Below are 19,289 nucleotides of genomic sequence, written 5' to 3' on the forward strand. Positions count from 1 at the left end.
CAGCGATGGGCTCTCACGCTCGCTGCGTATGACTACATCATCCGACACCGGCCTGGCACTGAAAATTGCGCTGACGCACTCAGCAGGCTTCCACTGGCCACCACCGAGGGGGCAGCGGAGCAAAGTGCTGAGATGGTCATGGCTGTCGATGCCTTTGACAGGGAAGGCTCCCCCATCACAGCCCGCCAGATCAAAATCTGGACCAACAGAGATTCCCTCTGTGGAAAGTATTTTTATCTAAGCTGATACCATACGGTATTTGTGTGCCTTTTGATTAAAATGGAGTCCTGGCCCTTCCAGAACTTTCTGCATTTTAGCAGTCAGCTTGCATAAACAGCTAAACCTGCTGTTAGATGGCTGATGGCCATCAGACAGCTAGGAGACAAGTCATGCTGAGACAAGTAACCCCCCATGGTGCTTTCCTATTGTCTACACTACAGGAGTTCCATGTCACCCCACCCTTATCTTCTAGCCATTATCTCTTTCCGAGACCTCATCCATTTGATGCAAACAGATAAACTGACCAGGAAATTGAAACAATCCTGACACAATACAAGACAGGTGATAGCCCATTACCTATGACTCATGGAGTAATGGCCGTTTGGCTTTCTGATAACCCTGACAAAAGGAAATATCTGGACACCATGTCAGGACCAGGATATCGTAATTAACTCTTTATCTGTATTCACTGACTGTGAGACAGAGCAATACACAGGGAGAGGCCAGAACTTTGGTTTTACTGTATAAATATCTTGTTAAACTGAACCATTTCGGAGGTGTTCATTTAGCCCTTGACTGAGTGAAACCTACCCCTTGCGAGCAAGTAAATTAAAAAGGAAACTTCTACCGGAGCTGTAAGTGTCGGAGTCATTCTTTTCGGAGGTCGAGATTTCGACACCTCCTATCCTTGATTAAGAAATGTGTCCTGACCGGGGATTGGGCACCCGCACACGGAGCATGCCCTGAGGAAGTCAGTCCGTTTCACAGACGGATGGATGAGCTCTCCATCCAAGCCGACTGCCTATTATGGGGCAGCCGGGTAGTCATGCCCCAGAGGGGCAGGGAAGCATTCGTCAGGGAACTCCACAGCGAGCACCCGGGCATCGTGCTGATGAAGGCCATTGCCCGGTCACATGTATGGTGGTCGTGAATTGATTCAGACCTAGAACACTGTATTCGCAGGTGCACGATGTGTGCCCAGCTAGGTAATGCTCCCAGGGAGGCCCTGCTCAGCCCATGGCCCTGGCCCACCAGGCCATGGTCACGTATTCACGTAGACTACGCGGGCCTGTTCATGGGAAAAATGTTTCTCATTGTGGTTGATGTGTACTCGAAATGAATCGAGTGCATCATTTTGAATTCGTGCACGACATCCACCACCGTCGAGAGTCTGCGCGCGGTCTTTGCGACCCACGGCTTGCCAGACATCCTTGTTAGCGATAATGGCCCATGTTTCACAAGCTACGAATTCCGGGAGTTCATGTCGGGTAATGGCATTAAACATGTCAGGACAGCACCATTCAAGCCGGCCTCCAATGGCCAGGCGGAACGTGCAGTCCAAATCGTAAAGCCAGGCATGCTCCGGATTCAAGGACTCTCCCTTCAATGCCACCTATCACGCCTCCTGCTGGCCTATAGGTCCAAACAGTAGTAGTGATGTTGGGGAAGGCATCAAACATGAAATTAGGGGTACGTGCAATAAAGGTGCAGCAGTTATAATGGGTGACTTTAATATGCATATAGATTGGGTTAACCAAACTGGAAGCAATACGGTGGAGGAGGATTTCCTGGAGTGCATAAGGGATGGTTTTTTAGACCAATATGTCGAGGAACCAACTTGGGGGGGAGGCCATCTTAGACTGGGTGTTGTGTAATGAGAGAGGATTAATTAGCAATCTCGTTGTGCGAGGCCCCTTGGGGAAGAGTGACCATAATATGGTGGAATTCTGCATTAGGATGGAGAATGAAACAGTTAATTCAGAGACCATGGTCCAGAACTTAAAGAAGGGTAACTTTGAAGGTATGAGGCATGAATTGGCTAGGTTAGATTGGCGAATGATACTGAAGGGGTTGACTGTGGATGGGCAATGGCAGACATTTAGAGACCGCATGGATGAACTACAACAATTGTACATTCCTGTCTGGCGTAAAAATAAAAAAGGGAAGGTGGCTCAACCGTGGCTATCAAGGGAAATCAGGGATAGTATTAAAGCCAAGGAAGTGGCATACAAATTGGCCAGAAATAGCAACGAACCCAGGGACTGGGAGAAATTTAGAACTCAGCAGAGGAGGACAAAGGGTTTGATTAGGGCAGGGAAAATGGAGTACGAGAAGAAGCTTGCAGGGAACATTAAGACGGATTGTAAAAGTTTCTATAGATATGTAAAGAGAAAAAGGTTAGTAAAGACAAACGTAGGTCCCCTGCAGTCAGAATCAGGGGAAGTCATAACGGGGAACAAAGAAATGGCGGACCAATTGAACAAGTACTTTGGTTCGGTATTCACTGAGGAGGACACAAACAACCTTCCGGATATAAAAGGGGTCGGAGGGTCTAGTAAGGAGGAGGAACTGAGGGAAATCCTTATTAGTCGGGAAATTGTGTTGGGGAAATTGATGGGATTGAAGGCCGATAAATCCCCAGGGCCTGATGGACTGCATCCCAGAGTACTTAAGGAGGTGGCCTTGGAAATAGTGGATGCATTGACAGTCATTTTCCAACATTCCATTGACTCTGGATCAGTTCCTATGGAGTGGAGGGTAGCCAATGTAACCCCACTTTTTAAAAAAGGAGAGAGAAAACGGGGAATTATAGACCAGTCAGCCTGACATCGGTAGTGGGTAAAATGATGGAATCAATTATTAAGGATGTCATAGCAGTGCATTTGGAAAGAGGTGATATGATAGGTCCAAGTCAGCATGGATTTGTGAAAGGGAAATCATGTTTGACAAATCTTCTGGAATTTTTTGAGGATGTTTCCAGTAGAGTGGACAAGGGAGAACCAGTTGATGTGGTATATTTGGACTTTCAGAAGGCTTTCAACAAGAGATTAATGTGCAAAGTTAAAGCACATGGGATTGGGGGTAGTGTGCTGACATGGATTGAGAACTGGTTGTCAGAAAGGAAGCAAAGAGTAGGAGTAAGTGGGGACTTTTCAGAATGGCAGGCAGTGACTAGTGGGGTACCGCAAGGTTCTGTGCTGGGGCCCCAGCTGTTTACACGTACATTAATGATTTAACGAGGGGATTAAATGTAGTATCTCCAAATTTGCAGATGACACTAAGTTGGGTGGCAGTGTGAGCTGCGAGGAGGATGCTATGAGGCTGCAGAGCGACTTGGATAGGTTAGGTGAGTGGGCAAATGCATGGCAGATGAAGTATAATGTGAGGTTATCCACTTTGGTGGTAAAAACAGAGAGACAGACTATTATCTGAATGGTAACAGATTAGGAAAAGGGGAGGTGCAAAGAGACCTGGGTGTCATGGTACATCAGTCATTGAAGGTTGGCATGCAGGTACAGCAGGCGGTTAAGAAAGCAAATGGCATGTTGGCCTTCATAGCGAGGGGATTTGAGTACAGGGGCAGGGAGGTGTTGCTACAGTTGTACAGGGCCTTGGTGAGGCCACACCTGAAGTACTGTGCACAGTTTTGGTCTCCTAACCTGAGGAAGGACATTCTTGCTATTGAGGGCGTGCAGCGAAGGTTCACCAGACTGATTCCCGGGATGGCGGGACTGACCTATCAAGAAAGACTGGATCAACTGGGCTTGTTTTCACTGGAGTTCAGAAGAATGAGAGGGGACCTCATAGAAACGTTTAAAATTCTGACGGGGTTAGACAGGTTAGAAATGGCGGTGCAGGCTAGAAGGGCCGAATGGCCTACTCCTGCACCTATTTTCTATGTTTCTATGTTTCTATGACCGCACTCACTCGCGGGGGTCCCGCCCGCGGAGCTACTCATGAAACGAACATTCAAAACTCGGTTGTCCCTCATTCATCCAGTCCTGTCCGACATTGTTGAGGGCAAGCGCCTGTCCCAAAACGAGTACCGTGACCGAAAGTCAAGGGGGAGATGTATAGAAATTGATGACCCCGTATTTGTTCTCAATCACGCTTTGGGGCCCAAATGGCTCGAGAGTACCGTAATAGACAAAGAGGGGAATAGGGTCATAGTGGTTAAACTTAACAATGGGCAGATGTGCCGCAAGCATCTGGACCAAGTGAAAAAAAGGTTCAGCATGGACACTGAGGAACCTGAGGAAGATCATGAGATGGTATTCACACCACCGCCAGTGAACGAGCAACAAGAACATTCAGCAGCATGCACGGACAGGCCGGAACCACCACAGGTGACAGACACGCATACCAAGGCTCAACAACCAGAGCCCCAACTGCAGCGCTCCACGCGAGAGTGCAGACCACCCGAGAGACTTAACCTATGATCCCAATAAGATGTTGAGGGGGAGGTGATGTCATATATGTAACCTTTATGTAACAACACTGTATATACGTAAGAAATGCACACCTTGACCACAGGGGGTGAACTTGTGGGAGACACTACTCACCTGGTCACCCAGGTATATAAAAAGGGAGGTCCCACGCAGGGTCATCCCTTCCTGGTCCTGTGAATAAAGGTTCAGGTCATGGAGTGACCTTGTCCACAGAATGTGTCTCGTGTGGATTTGTGGTATTGTGTAAGGACTTTGCACATCCTTTCAGTAATCAATGTGTGAGCAGTTGCAATTAAAGGCAGGGAAAGCATGGGCCCCATCATTATCGATAATTACTTTTACTAATTTTAATAATCTCTCTACTCTATACTCTCATCAGTGTACTCTGCATTCTCTGTACTCTCTACGCTGTATACCAGTCAGTTTGATAGGCCCCAACAATATCAGTAAATAACTTCACTTTGTAAAGACGATTTACAAAATAATTTCAATATATAAAAACTATTTACCAAAAATAACTTGATAATATTTATTTATATTCCCTGTCCCAATATTCTGAGTACAATTATCTTCAATTTAACTCTCGAAGGGCCCAAATTTCGGCCCCGACCTGGACGACCGTTTTTCGCGCTCGAAAGAGTACCGAAAAAATACTTGCATATTCTCCGGCTCCCTGCAGGTCTCCAGCAGCTTGGTGCGGTGCGCGCAGAACAGCTGGGCGGGGGGGTGGCGGAGCAAGAGATTCACGGCGATTTTACAAGTAGTGGGGGGCGGGGCTAATTTAAATAAGGCAACGTCGTGCCAGCATCCCTGCACGTGCGCGTTGGAGCGCACACGCGCAGTGGCACATAAACATTGGCACTCGGCCATTTTTAAAGGGACTAGAGGAAATGTGAAGATTTGTCTTGTGGACCCCTGGCCGAACGGCCCAAGTCTTCACAGCTCGGAGCCTACTGCTGCCGGATTCTACTGCCATCCGCTGTGGCCTGACGCCGCCCCTATCCCCTGGCCGAACGACCAAAGTCTTCGTACCTCGGAGGCTGCTGCTGCCGTCGCTGTGGCTTGACGTCAACCCTATCCCCTGGCCGAACGGCCTCAGTCTTCACAGCTCGAAGGCTGCTGCTGTTTCACACAGGTAGGAAGATGGAATATTTAATCTTTGCTTTGTTTATAAATTTTTATTCAGGTTGGATCTTTATTTGTATAAGTATGACTGTTGAATGATTGTAGAATTTAATTACTTCTCTTCACCGCCCGCCCCGCCCCGCCCCTGTTCCCTCCGCCTAATTTGTAACCTACGCCTGATCTGTAAAGTGTACGCAAGGTTTTTCTGAGCGTACAAAAATCTACAGTTACTCCATTCGGTTAGTTTGGAGTAAGTTTTCACTGCCTAAACTTTCAAAACAGGCGTAAGTGGCCGGACACGACCCCTTTTGAAAAAAAAATTCTGTTGCAAGGTGAAACTGTTCTAACTGACTCGAACTGGAGCAAACTAAATGCCGAGAATTGCAATTTCTAAGATACTCCATTCCAAACCAGTTGCTACAAAAAAAACAGGAGCAACTCAAGCCGAAACTTGGGGCCTAAATAACTCTCAACTAATTCTCCACGCTTCCTCCGAAGCTCAAAATGGCATCCGTAGTGCCCATTTCCTTCTCTTAGGCCCAGAAAAAGCAACTATTTCTCAGCACTCTTTGTTGTGTTGTTGGCTCTCGTCTTGGTTTCGCCCACAAGTGGAAACATCTTCACTCTTTCTACCCAATCAAACTTTTTCATAGTCTTAAAGAAAAGAACCACAGTCTGTTCATTCCCCGCCCACCCCCCCCCCCCCCCCGATAGGTTTCACCTCATAGTTCTGGTACCATTCTTGTGAATCTTTTTTGCACCTTCGCCAGTCCCTCTATATCCTTTTTATAATATGGAGACCAGAATTGTGTACAGTACTCCGAATCTGATCAAACCAAGGGTACTATACAAGTTTAACATGATTTCTCTGCTTTTCAACTCTATCCCTCTAGAATTGAACCCAAGTGCTTTATTTTAATAGCCTTATTAACCTCCGTTGCTACTTAGTGATTTGTGTAACTATACGCCCAGATCCCTCTGCTTCTCTACCCCATTTAGATACATGTTTTCCAAGGACTATATGACCTCCTTATTCTTCCTACTAAAATGTACCATCGCACACTTGTTTATATTGAAATTAATTTGCCAATTACATGCCCATTCTGCAAATTTATTATTGTCTCCCTGTATTTTGTTGAAATCCTCCTCTGTATTAACTATACCCCCCAATTTGGTGTCTGCAAATTTTGAAATTATACTTCCAATTCCCAAGTCCAAATCATTTACATAAATGGTGAACAGTGGTACCAGCACCTCATTGTAGAACACCACTTACCATCTATTATCAATCTGAGTAACTACCTTTAACCCCCTACTCGGTTTTCTATTTTGTAACCAGCTTGCTCTCCATTCTACTACTTATTCCCTGACTCCACATGCTCCAACTTTAGTCATGAATCTATTATGTAATACCTTATTGAAGGCCTGTTGGAAATCCAAATATATCCCATCTACTGCATTCGCCTTATCTACCTTATCCCTCAATCAACATCACAAAAAATCCATTTAAAAAAACAAAATCACATTGCTGTTTGTGGGAGCTTGCGGTGATATCAGGGCAGTTGTGAGAGATGATATTGGCTCGAATGAACAAAATGTTGAATCATTGTGGGTGGAGATTAGAGATAGTAAGGCGAAAAAGTCACTGGTGGGCGTAGTTTATAGGCCCCCAAATAATAACTTCGCGTTGGGGCAGACAATAATCAAGGGAATAAAAGAAGCATGTGAAAAAGGAACGGCAGTAATCATGGGGTATTTTAACCTGCATATCGATTGGTCAAATCAAATCGCACTGGGCAGCCTTGAGGAGGAATTCATAGAATGCATACTGGATTGTTTCTCAGAACAGTATGTTACAGAACCTACAAGGGAGCAAGCTATCTTAGATCTGGTCCTGTGTAATGAGACAGGAATAATAAACGATCTCCTAGTAAAAGATCCTCTCGGAATGAGTGATCACAGTATGGTTAAATTTGTAATACAGATTGAGGGTGAGGAAGTAGTGTCTTAAATGAGCATACTATGCTTAAACAAAGGGGAGTACAGTGGGATGAGGGCAGAATTAGCTAATGTAGGCTGGGAACACAGATGAAACGGTGGCACAATTGAGGAACAGTGGAGGACTTTTAAGGAACTCTTTCATAGTGCTCAACAAAAATATATTCTAGTGAAAAAGGGCGGTAAGAGAAGGGATAACCAGCCGTGGATAACCAAGGAAATAAAGGAGAGTATCAAATTAAAAACCAATGCATATAAGGTGGCCAAGGTTAGTGGGAAGCTAGAAGATTGGGAAAATTTTAAATGACAGCAAAGAAAGGAAAGATAGATTACGAAAGTAAACTTGCGCAAAACATAAAAACAGATAGTAAAAGCTTTTACCGATATATAAAACGGAAGAGTGTGACTAAAGTAAATGTTGGTCCCTTAGAAGATGAGAAGGGGGATTTAATAATGGCAAATGTGGAAATGGCTGAGACCTTAAACAATTATTTTGCTTCAGTCTTCACAGTGGAAGATACAAAAACCATGCCAAAAATTGCTGGTCACGGGAATGTGGGAAGAGAGAACCTTGAGACAATCACTATCACTAGGGAGGTAGCGCTGGACAGGCTAATGGGACTCAAGGTAGACAAGTCCCCTGGTCCTGATGAAATGCATCCCAGGGTATTAAAAGAGATGGCGGAGGTTATAGCAGATGCATTTGTTATAACCAAAATTCTCTGGACTCTGGGGAGGTACCAGCCGATTGGAAAGCAGCTAATGTAACACCTCTGTTTAGAAAAGGGAGCAGACAAAATGCAGGTAACTATAGGCCGGTTAGTTTAACATCTGTAGTGGGGAAAATGCTTGAAGCTATCATTAAGGAAGATATAGCAGGACATCTAGATAGGAATAGTGCAATCAAGCAGACGCAACATGGATTCATGAAGGGGAAATCATGTTTAACTAATTTACTGGAATTCTTTGAGGATATAACGAGCATGGTGGATAGAGGTGTACCGATGGATGTGGTGTATTTAGATTTCCAAAAGGCATTCCATAAGGTGCCACACAAAAGGTTACTGCAGAAGATAAAGGTACGCGGAGTCAGAGGAAATGTATTAGCATGGATCGAGAATTGGCTGGCTAACAGAAAGCAGAGAGCCAGGATAAATGGGTCCTTTTCGGGTTGGAAATCGGTGGTTAGTGGTGTGCCACAGGGATCGGTGCTGGGACCACAACTGTTTACAATATACATAGATGACCTGGAAGAGGGGACAGAGTGTAGTGTAACAAAATTTGCAGATGACACAAAGATTAGTGGGAAAGCGGTTTGTGTAGAGGACACAGAGAGGCTGCAAAGAGATTTAGATAGGTTAAGTGAATGGGCTAAGGTTTGGCAGATGGAATACAATGTCGGAAAATGTGAGGTCATCCACCTTGGAAAAAAAAAACAGTAAAAGGGAATATTATTTGAACGGGGAGAAATTACAACATGCTGCGGTGCAGCAGGACCTGGGGGTCCTTGTGCATGAATCCCAAAAAGTTAGTTTGCAGGTGCAGCAGGTAATCAGGAAGGCGAATGGAATGTTGGCTTTCATTGCGAGAGGGATGGAGTACAAAAGCAACTATACAGGATGGGTCAGGAGCTTGGGCTGGGATGGGTCAGGAGCTTGGGCTGCTCTATCTTGTCTAGAGATGACAGTTGGAATGGCTCAAATTACGCTCCAAAGCCACTGAGAACTTGGGCAGGGTGGTTCTAATTACACATTCCAGAGAAACTGTTAGGTGTGTCTTATCCTCCAAGGGGACCAATCAACAATCAGGTCATGTGATCATGGAAAGCCAATCAGAGCATGTTGTATTGCAAATATGCGCATCCTTTAATTACAATTTTAATGGCGCAGAAATTCTGCTTTCTCCTTCCCGCGGGCATTCGACTAGATTTTAGAGAAAAAATGCGCACCTACCTGAAGCTGCTGCGCCCGCTCGAGTTCCCGATCCGCGGGCCTCCTCTCCCTGCGCGCGCAAGTCTACAACTCCACAACTCCTATTATTATGAATGAGAAACCCCCCAAAATACTAATAAAAAATAGAAAATGTACACTACACATTTAAGATTCACTTAAATTAAAATTATTGTCTTATAAAAAAAATATTTTCCCAATTTATAAAAAAGTTTTTTTAATTATGCCTTAAAATAAACTTACCGTAGTGGGAAGGGTTTTAAACAATAAAACCTGTTTTCATAAATTTATTTTAATATGTTTTTGTATGTTTTAAAACACTTGCTCCAGTAAAAGTAGGCTATGCACCTGCTTTTCCAGGCGCAAGATTTGTGAGGACATTTGCTGGACAAGATATGCGTAAATATCGCAATCTTGCACGTACAAATGTCCTCGCTCCAGCTTGACAGATCGGAAAAGCCGGTTTACAGCGCATGCGCATTGCGTGCTAAAAAACGGCTTTTCCAATGTCTTCCCGGATCCGTAGAAACTTTGTACGAGCCCAGGGATGTCTGAATTTCTACTCCAATTTTTTTTTTAAAACTTTTTCTTTCTCTTTTCTTAATCCCATCCTTCTTTCCCTGTCTTAATTTTGCTTTCTGTACATGAATTGACATTGAATTAAATATTCTAACTTACACTTCCTGGTTTAGACTCTGCATGGCTAAGTATCTGACTGGTTGAAGACACATGCTGTTGCTTGTCCTCTTCAGATCCCATGTAGAGTGCGCCCCTCTGAAATTGTTCTCTAATAACCATAAGTCATCGCGCAGAAGCCCACTAAAAGTCTGTGGGCAGCTGTAAGAGTAACGGACAGCGAGTGTCATTTGTTCACCACTGACCATAAAATCTGGGCCACAGGATATATACTCCCATTCCCTGTATTTGCTTTCAAAAGATATTACCTCACACTTAACCACATTAAGTTGCATCTGTCACCTGTGTGCCATTCTGCTAACCTGTGACTTTCTGAAATCTATATAATTCTTGTTATTTGTCATACCCCCTTACTTTTAGATCAACAAATTTCAAGATTATGCTCTCTATGCCAAAGTCGAAATCATCTATCCATACAAAAAACAAAAGTGGATCCAGCACTGGCCCCTGGAATACACCACTTACAAATCTGCTCTACTCCAAGGAACACAAATTTACCTGAAAGTTGTGTTTCTTGTTTCAACTAACTTTTTTTCCATATAACTACTTTTCCTTCTATGCAAAATGTTTTTACTGTTCTAACAACCCTCTTGTGAGACACGCTATTAAAAGCCTCTGCAAATCCATGTACACTTCATCCACTTTACTTTAAAAAAAATTGTCAAATCTGAATAACTTAATAAATCCATGCTGACTTCTTAATTAGTCAATACGATTCTAAACACTCACTAATTTTATCTTGAATTATGGATTCTGGAAGGATGAAATATCAAAGTCCTTGCTCTGTCTCATTTGCATATTGCTAGTTTGGACAAAAAGCTGCCTCCTGCCAGCAACAGGAAAATTACCCATAATATTCATTTTATGATCATTTGTCAAGTCAGTATTCCTTCGAGAATCTGCAATATGGGAAATAATTTTAATGATGCCCACACACTACTTTCACAACTTGACTGTTACTTATGCTTCACGGTGTTATTCATGATTGCATTGTGAAGCTCCATTATTACTTGGACTACCTGAAAGTGATTATTGGTTGATTGAAGTCACCAACAATATTATAAAATGGCTCCAGTGGGATGGCTGATTTTAGCATGTGAATAGAAATTTATAACATATACTTTGGCCAATTTTTTTTCAAGAATATCTTTTGAAATTTAAAACTTACTTTTTCATGCAATAAAAACCATGTCTCCATTTCTGTATGGGCATATGGTTGTCCTTATCCACCTCTTGCTCGGTGTCAGTTGACTCTTAAACAAAGAGTGAAATAGAGAAATGTCAGAATTATCAATAATTGCGTCAAAAATGCTTTTAAATCACTGAAATTGGTTATAAAACTTGCTTGTCAAATTTTCATTCATTCTAAAATTACCAGGAATTGCATGTTTCCAATTGGTTTGAGCCATCTTTGGATTCTTCACCTCTTTACAAAAATGGCACTAAAAATAAACAAACATTTCATTTTTATTCAGACAGACTAGAAAATCAACTAATAATTCAGCAGCAGTATGTGCCAATTAAGTGTTTGGGAGGGGGAGGACACCTTTAATTTTGGAAAAGCACATGAAAATGGGATAATCTGGTATAGGTACACAATTCACACCTACTGTTGCTATATACATCTATTTATATAGCCACAAAATTCCATTTCAAAATGCACTGAAAACCTCTGTGGCAGTTTGTCTGAGGCAAAACCTGTTGTATAGATATTATTTACCTACAGTATCAGTTACACCTGAAGGTGGTGCTATGATAGGGCTCTGTTATGTTAAAGGAGATACAGCAGCTGGCCGACAGCCATGATGTGCGAGGATTCTTCATCGCAGTCAAGATCAGCTATGGTCCAAACACCCAAGGCCCCACCCCACTGCTGGCCAAGAACGGGAAAACACTCAGCAAGGATACCGAGGCAGTCAGGGCCCTCTGGAAGGAGCAATTCAAAGATCTCCTCAATCGAGACTCTGCCTTGGACCCGAGTGATCACGACTCCATCCCGGAGCATGCTACCCGCCGCCACCTCGGCAAAACCCCAACACTGCACGAGGTAGAAAAAGCCATAAGACAGCTTAAAAACAAGGTTACTGGAGTGGTTGGAATCCCTGCTGAGGCACTGAAATATGGCAGAGAGGCACTACTGGCATGAATGCATGACCTCATCTCTCTCATCTGGAGGGAGGAGAGTATGCCGGGAGATCTCAGAGATGCAGTGATAGTGACCATCTTTAAAAAAGGGGACAAGTCCGACTGCGGCAACTACAGAGGAATCTCCCCGCTTTCAGCCACTGGGAAAGTCATCGCTAGAGTCCTTCTCAACCACCTTCTCCCTGTGGCCAAGGAGCTCCTCCCGGAGTTGCACTGCGGATTTCATCCCCTGCGGGCCATAACGGACATGATTTTTGAAGCGCGGCAGCTGCAGGAAAAATGCAGGTTTCAGCGCCAGGCCTTGTACATGGCCTTCTTCGACCTTATAAAGGCCTTTGAAACTGTCAACCGCGAGGGTCTATGAAGCGTCCTCCTCCGCTTCGGATGCCCCCAAAAGTTGGTCACCATCCTCCGCCTGCTCCACGACGACATGCAGGCCGTGATCTGTATCAACGGGTCCATTACAGACCCAATCCACATCTACACCGGTGTCAAACAGGGCTGTGTCATCGCCTCAACTCTCTTCTCAATCTTCTTCGCGGCCATGCTCCACTTCAGTCAACAAGACTAGAGTGGAACTAAACTACAAAACCAGCGGGAACCTGTTCAACATTCGCCGTCTCCAGGACAGGTCCAAGACCACCCTAACCTCTGTCCTCGAGCTACAGTACGCGGACGACGCCTGCATTTGTGCACATAGAGGCTGAACTCCAGGACATAGTCGATGTATTTACTGAGGCATACAAAAGCACGGGCCTTACGCTAAACATCCGTAAGACAAAGGTCCTTCACCAGCCTGTCCTCGCCACACAGCACTGTCCCCCAGTCATCAACATCCACAGCGCGGCCCTGGACCACGGGGACCATTTCCCATTTCTCGGGAGCCTCTCATCAACAAGAACAGGTAGTGACGAGATTCAACACCGCCTCCAGTGCGCCAGTGCAGCCTTCGGCCGCCTGAGGAAAAGAGTGCTTGAAGACCAGGCCCTCAAAACTGTAACCAAGCTCGGTCTACAGGGCTGTAGTAATACCCGCCCTCCTGTATGGCTCAGAGTCATGGACCATGTACAGTAGACACCTCAAGTCGCTGGAGAAATACCACCAACGATGGCTTCGCAAGATCCTACAAATCCCCTGGGAGTACAGATGCACTAACATCAGCGTCCTCGTCCAGGCCAACATCCCCAGCATTGAAGCACTGACCATACTTGATCAGCTCTGCTGGGCAGGCCACATTGTTTGCATGCCTGGCACAAGACTCCCAAAGCAAGCGCTCTACTCGGAACTCCTTCACGGCAAACGTGCCAAAGATGGGCAGAGGAAATGTTACAAGGACACCATTAAAGCCTCCCTGATAAAGTGCAACATCCCCACTGACACCTGGGAGTCCCTGGCCAAAGACTGCCCTAAGCGGAGGACGTGCATCCGAGAGGGCATTGAGCTCCTCGAGTCTCATCGCCGAGAGCTTGCAGAAAACAAGCACAAACAGCGGAAAGAGCATGTGGCAAACCAGTCCCACCCAACCCTTCCCTCAACGACTATCTGTCCCACCTGTGACAGATTCTGTGGTTCTCGTATTGGACTGTTCAGCCACTCAAGAACTCATTTTAAGAGTGGAAGTCTTAAATAAAATAAAATGGGGAAGGTGGCTCAACCAAGGCTAACAAGGGAAATTAGGGATAGTGTTAAATCCAAGGAAGAGGCATATTAATTGGACAAAAAAAGCAGCAAACCTGAGAACTGGGAGAAATTTAGAATTCAGCAGAGAAGGACAAATGGTTTAATTAGGAGGGGTAAAATAGAGTATGAGAGGAAGCTTGCAGCGAACATAAAAACTGACTGCAAAAGCTTCTATAGATATGTGAAGAGAAAAAGATTAGTGAAGACAAATGTAGGTCCCTTGCAGTCAGAATCAGGTGAATTTATAATGGGGAACAAAGAAATGGCAGACCAATTGAACAAATACTTTGGTTCTGTCTTCACTAAGGAAGACACAAATAACCTTCCGGAAATACTATGGGACCGAGGGTCTAGCGAGAAAGAGGAACTGAAGGAAATCCTTATAAGTCAGGAAATTGTGTTAGGGAAATTGATGGGATTGACGGCCGATAAATCCCCAGGGCCTGATAGGTTGCATCCCAGAGTACTTAAGGAAGTGGCCCTAGAAATAGTAGATGCATTGGTAGTCATTTTCTAACATTCCATGGACTCTGGATCAGTTCCTATGGATTGGAGGGTAGCTAATGTAATACCACTTTTTAAAAAAGGAGGGAGAGAAAACAGGGAATTATAGACCTGTTAGCCTGACATCGGTAGTGAGAAAAATGTTGGAATCAATTATTAAAGATGTAATAGCAGCGCATTTGGAAAGAGTGACAGGATCGGTCCAAGTCAGCATGGATTTATGAAAGGGAAAGCATGCTTGACAAATCTTCTAGAATTTTTTGAGGATGTAACAAATAGAGTGGACAAGGGAGACCCAGTGGATGTGGTGTATTTGGACTTTCAAAAGGCTTTTGACAAGGTCCCACGCAAGAGATTAGTGTGCAAAATTAAAGCACATGGTATTGGGGGTAATGTATTGATGTGGATAGAGAACTGGTTGGCAGACAAGAAGCCAAGAATAGGAATAAACGGGTCCTTTTCAGAATGGCAGGCAGTGACTAGTGGGGTACCGCAAGGTTCAGTGCTGGGATCCCAGCTATTTACAATATACATTAATGATTTAGACGAAGGAATTGAATGTAATATCTTCAAGTTTTCAGATGACACTAAGCTGGGTGGCAGTGTGAGCTGTGAGGAGGATGCCAAGAGGCTGCAGGGTGACTTGGACAGGTTAGGTGAGTGGGCAAATGCATGGCAGATGCAGTATAATGCAGATAAATGTGGGGTTATCCACTTTGGTGGCAAAAACAGAAAGGCAGAATATTATCTGAATGGTGAGATTAGGAAAAGGGGAGATGTAACGAGACCTGGGTGTCATGATACATCAGTCATTGAAAGTTGGCATGCAGGTACAGCAGGCGGTGAAGAAGGCAAAGGGCATGTTGGCCTTCATAGTGAGAGGATTTGAGTATAGGAGCAGGGAGTTGTATAGGGTTTTGGTGAGGTCACACACCTTGAATATTGTGTACAGTTTTGGTCTCCTAATCTGAGGAAGGACATTCTTGCTATTGAGGAAATGCAGCGAAGGTTCACCAGACTGATTCCCGGGATGACAGGACCAACAAATGAAGACTGGATCGACTAGGCTTATATTCACTGGAATTTAGAAGAATGAGAGGGGATTTCATAGAAACATATCAAATTCTGACGGGATTGGACAGGTTAGATGCAGGAAGAATGTTCCCAATGTTGGGGAAGTCCAGAACCAGGGGTCGCAGTCTAAGGATAATGGGTAAGCTATTTAAGACTGAGATGAGGAGAAACTTCTTCACTCAGAGAATTGTCAACCTGTGGAATTCTCTACCACAGAAAGTTGTTGAGGCCAGTTCATCAGATATATTCAAAAGGGAGTTAGATGTGGCTCTTATGGCTAAAGGGATCAAGGGGTATGGAGAGAAAGCAGGAATGGGGTACTGAAGTTGCATGATCAGCCGTGATCATATTGAATGGTGATGCAGACTCGAAGGGCCGAAAGGACGTCTCCTACAACTATTTTCTATGTTTCCTTGGATGTGGTGTATTTTGACTTCCTGAAGGCATTTGACAAGGTGCCACGTAAAAGGTTACTGTACAAGATAAAAGTTCACGGGGTTGCAGGGAATATATTAGCGTGGATAGAGGATTGTCTAATTAACAGAACAGGGAGTCAGGATAAATGGTTCATTCTCTGGTTGGCAATCAGCAACTAGTTGGGTGCCACAGGGATCAATGCTGGGACTCCAACTATTTATAATCTATATTAACGACTTGGAAGAAGGGACTGAGTGTAACATAGCCAAGTTTGCTGACAATACAAAGATGGGAGGAAAAGCAATGTGTGAGGAGGACACAAAAAATCTGCAAAAGGACAGAGTGGGCAAAAATTTGGCAGATGCGAATAATGTCGGAAAGTGTGAAGTCATGCACTTTGGCAGGAAAAATCAAAGAGCAAGTTATTATTTAAATGGAGAAAGATTGCAAAGTGCCGCAGAACAGCAGAACCTGGGGGTACGAAATACAAACGAATAGTATGCAGGTACAGCAAGTGATCAGGAAGGCCAATGGTATCTTGGCCTTGATTGCAAAAGGGATGGAGTATAAATGCAGGGAAGTCTTGCTACAGATATATAATGTATTGGTGAGGCCACACATGGAATCCTGTGTGCGGTTTTGGTTTCCATATTTACAAAAGGATATACTTGCTTTGGAGGCAGTTCAGTGAAGGTTCACTAGGTTGATTCCGGGGATGAGGGGCTTGAGTTGTGAGGAAAGTTTGAGTAGGTTGGGACTTTACTCATTGGAATTCAGAAGAATGAGAGGTGATCTTATCGAAACGTATAAGATTATGAGGGGGGCTTGACAAAGTAGATGCAGAGAGGATGTTTCCACTGATGGGGGAAGACGAGAACTAGAGGGCATAATCTTAGAATAAGGGGCCGCCCATTGAAAACAGAGATGAGGAGAAATTTCTTCTGAGGGTTATAAATCTGTGGAATTTGCTGCCTCAGAGAGTTGTGGAAGCTGGGACATTGAATAAATTTAAGACAGAAATAGACAGTTTCTTAAACGATAAGGGGATAAGAGGTTATGGGGAGCGGGCGGGGAAGTGGAGCTGAGTCCATGATCAGATCAGCCATGATCTTACTGAATGGTGGAGCAGGCTCGAGGGGCCGTATGGTCTACTCCTGTTCCTATTCTTATGTTATGTTCCTCGATTCCGAGGGACTGCCTATGATGATAAGGCTCTGTTATGTTTAAAAAACCATATAACATTAGCTCAGAAAAGAGCTGTTGTGGCTGCTGTATGGTGCCTCAGTAATTCATCTATTATTACTATTCCCAAAGCCACTATATGGTTACACATCAGCATTATTCCAATAGTTCAAGCATGACCTAAATCGGAGATAGATCTTGAAGGCCTTGATCAGATATAAGAAGCCAATTTGGGACATTTCCAAATAAATTTGCATGGCTTTTTAAAAAAAGCACATGCGTATTCCTGCTTCCATAGGGCAGATCAGCATCCAACTGTCTCTCAGGTCCGAGTACGTGTACCTGAATTTCTAAGTGCTCATCTGTTGAAAGAACTTTCAGTGCATGCTTGCCCTGCACTGAAGAGTCGTCCTAATTCTCCGATGTCCTGTTTCTTTCTTTTTTGTTTTCTAATCCCACCTGACTCAAAGTCTGGAATTTTACCGGCGCTGAGAGGACGGGATCGGAGGCGGGTCAGCAGTTAAAATTGAAATGATAGACAACGGGAGCCCATTGTCAACTCGCCTCCACGATAGTTTCCCAGGTGTCGGGTCCGTCAGCGCTGAACAGACCAAGCAGTGGGGCAGGCAATTTAGATTATTAAGAGCTTGGTAAAAGGCAATTAAACACCAATTTAAACTCACCGTTAGATTTTGAGAGCTTACCAACAGCTTTCCCACTGCTCGGGGATCGCGCCAGGTTAGGTCGTCGGGTGTTGTGTCAGCATGGGATGATTTACTAACTTGACAGCTGCAAATTGTCTATCAAAGCTCCCATTTCATAGGTGTTCACTTTCCAAGGTTAGTTGTTGTTGCTTAGTGCATATGGAAGACAGACTGAGCTTGACGCAGCTAGCAACTGTTTGGAGCAAACTCTCTAACCTCACTGGAACAACCTCTCACCATTGACGGATCGCTTCTGTCATCTCAATCTCACCTCCCATCTATTCCAACAGCATTGGTGCCCTTAAAAAAAAAATCACACCTTGGTCCTCAGAATGAAACCATGATCAATCACAACACCAGCATCACCAACAACACCAACCTTCTCCGCAATCAGCTGATGCTGCACAGGACACAGGGCATCAGCACCTAACCATATTGCCTCCCGGGATGGACTCAGCATGGCCAGATTTACTTCACTCGACACTGTACACCCTGGCTGCCACATGATGCGCCAGATTGACACCATCCCACACTAGCACCATAAAGCATCCCTACAATGTCCAAACCACTCCTTTCACACTCATCACCATTACAAGGGAACCGTTATGTTTCACCATTCACTAAGCCATTTCCAAACATGTACCCAAATCTGTCCAAGAATGCAAATGTTGAAAATAAAGGTTTCAATGTTTGACAACACATTAACAGAAACTTTACACGAACATTGGATATAACACCCAAGTGCCTACCCTTGTGTGTTGTTAGTTGATATGATTGGACTAGGATGAGGGTGAGCGTGAGAGGTGGCTAGTGAGATGGGGAATTGATAATGTAGATAGAGAGAGGGGATGGGTGGAGGTACAAGGTAAGTTGGTGTGAGTAAGGATGTGCAGGAGTAGGATAGGGAAGGCAGAGTGATGAGGATGTGATGAGTGGCACAGGAGAATGAGGTTGAGTGTGGTAACGTTTCGTGATCTACTGAGGTCATTGAAAGGTTTGAGCCACTGCAGCCTGTTCCTCCTGACGACATCCCTGCTTGGTACCCTCCTGTGAAATGTGCAATTGGGCTGCGTTGGTCTCCTGGGGAGGTCTCCACTGCCCATTGGAGTGCTGTATGCTGTGACCTCCTCCATAGCATCTGGAGGAAGCCACGGGAGAGCCTGGGTGCAGCCGTGCACCTCTGCGGTGTTTGTCAGTGTTTGCAGTACCTCAATGCTGTCGAACACTGACACAACAACTGTCAAAATCAATGTGGACATGGTCCCTTGAAGGAAACCGGCTAATGAGGCGTTATCAAATGAAGTCATCAGACCTGCTTCCTTTTAATTGGCCAGAAACCTCGCCGAGTGGGCTTAACAAGCCCTATC

At 44.6% G+C, this 19,289-nt stretch overlaps 1 protein-coding gene across 6 annotated transcripts in view; it reads right to left on the minus strand.

The window, feature by feature from the left end:
* The window catches only part of LOC139274999 (uncharacterized), a 209,864-nt gene that overhangs the window by 168,653 nt on the left and 21,922 nt on the right, over positions 1–19,289 (minus strand). For all 6 annotated transcript variants that reach the window (XR_011595647.1, XR_011595648.1, XM_070891830.1 and 3 more), the window contains exons 2-3: positions 11,592–11,658; positions 11,385–11,469 (exon numbers count right to left, since the gene is read on the minus strand). Coding sequence is in view for 4 of the 6 variants with exons in the window: in XM_070891830.1 (XP_070747931.1) it covers positions 11,385–11,469; positions 11,592–11,658 (152 nt within the window). In the remaining 2 variants the exon portion in view is untranslated. The remainder of the gene's footprint in view (positions 1–11,384; positions 11,470–11,591; positions 11,659–19,289) is intronic.

Source organism: Pristiophorus japonicus, chromosome 10, assembly GCF_044704955.1.
Source record: "Pristiophorus japonicus isolate sPriJap1 chromosome 10, sPriJap1.hap1, whole genome shotgun sequence".
Taxonomy (NCBI): Eukaryota; Metazoa; Chordata; class Chondrichthyes; family Pristiophoridae; genus Pristiophorus; species Pristiophorus japonicus.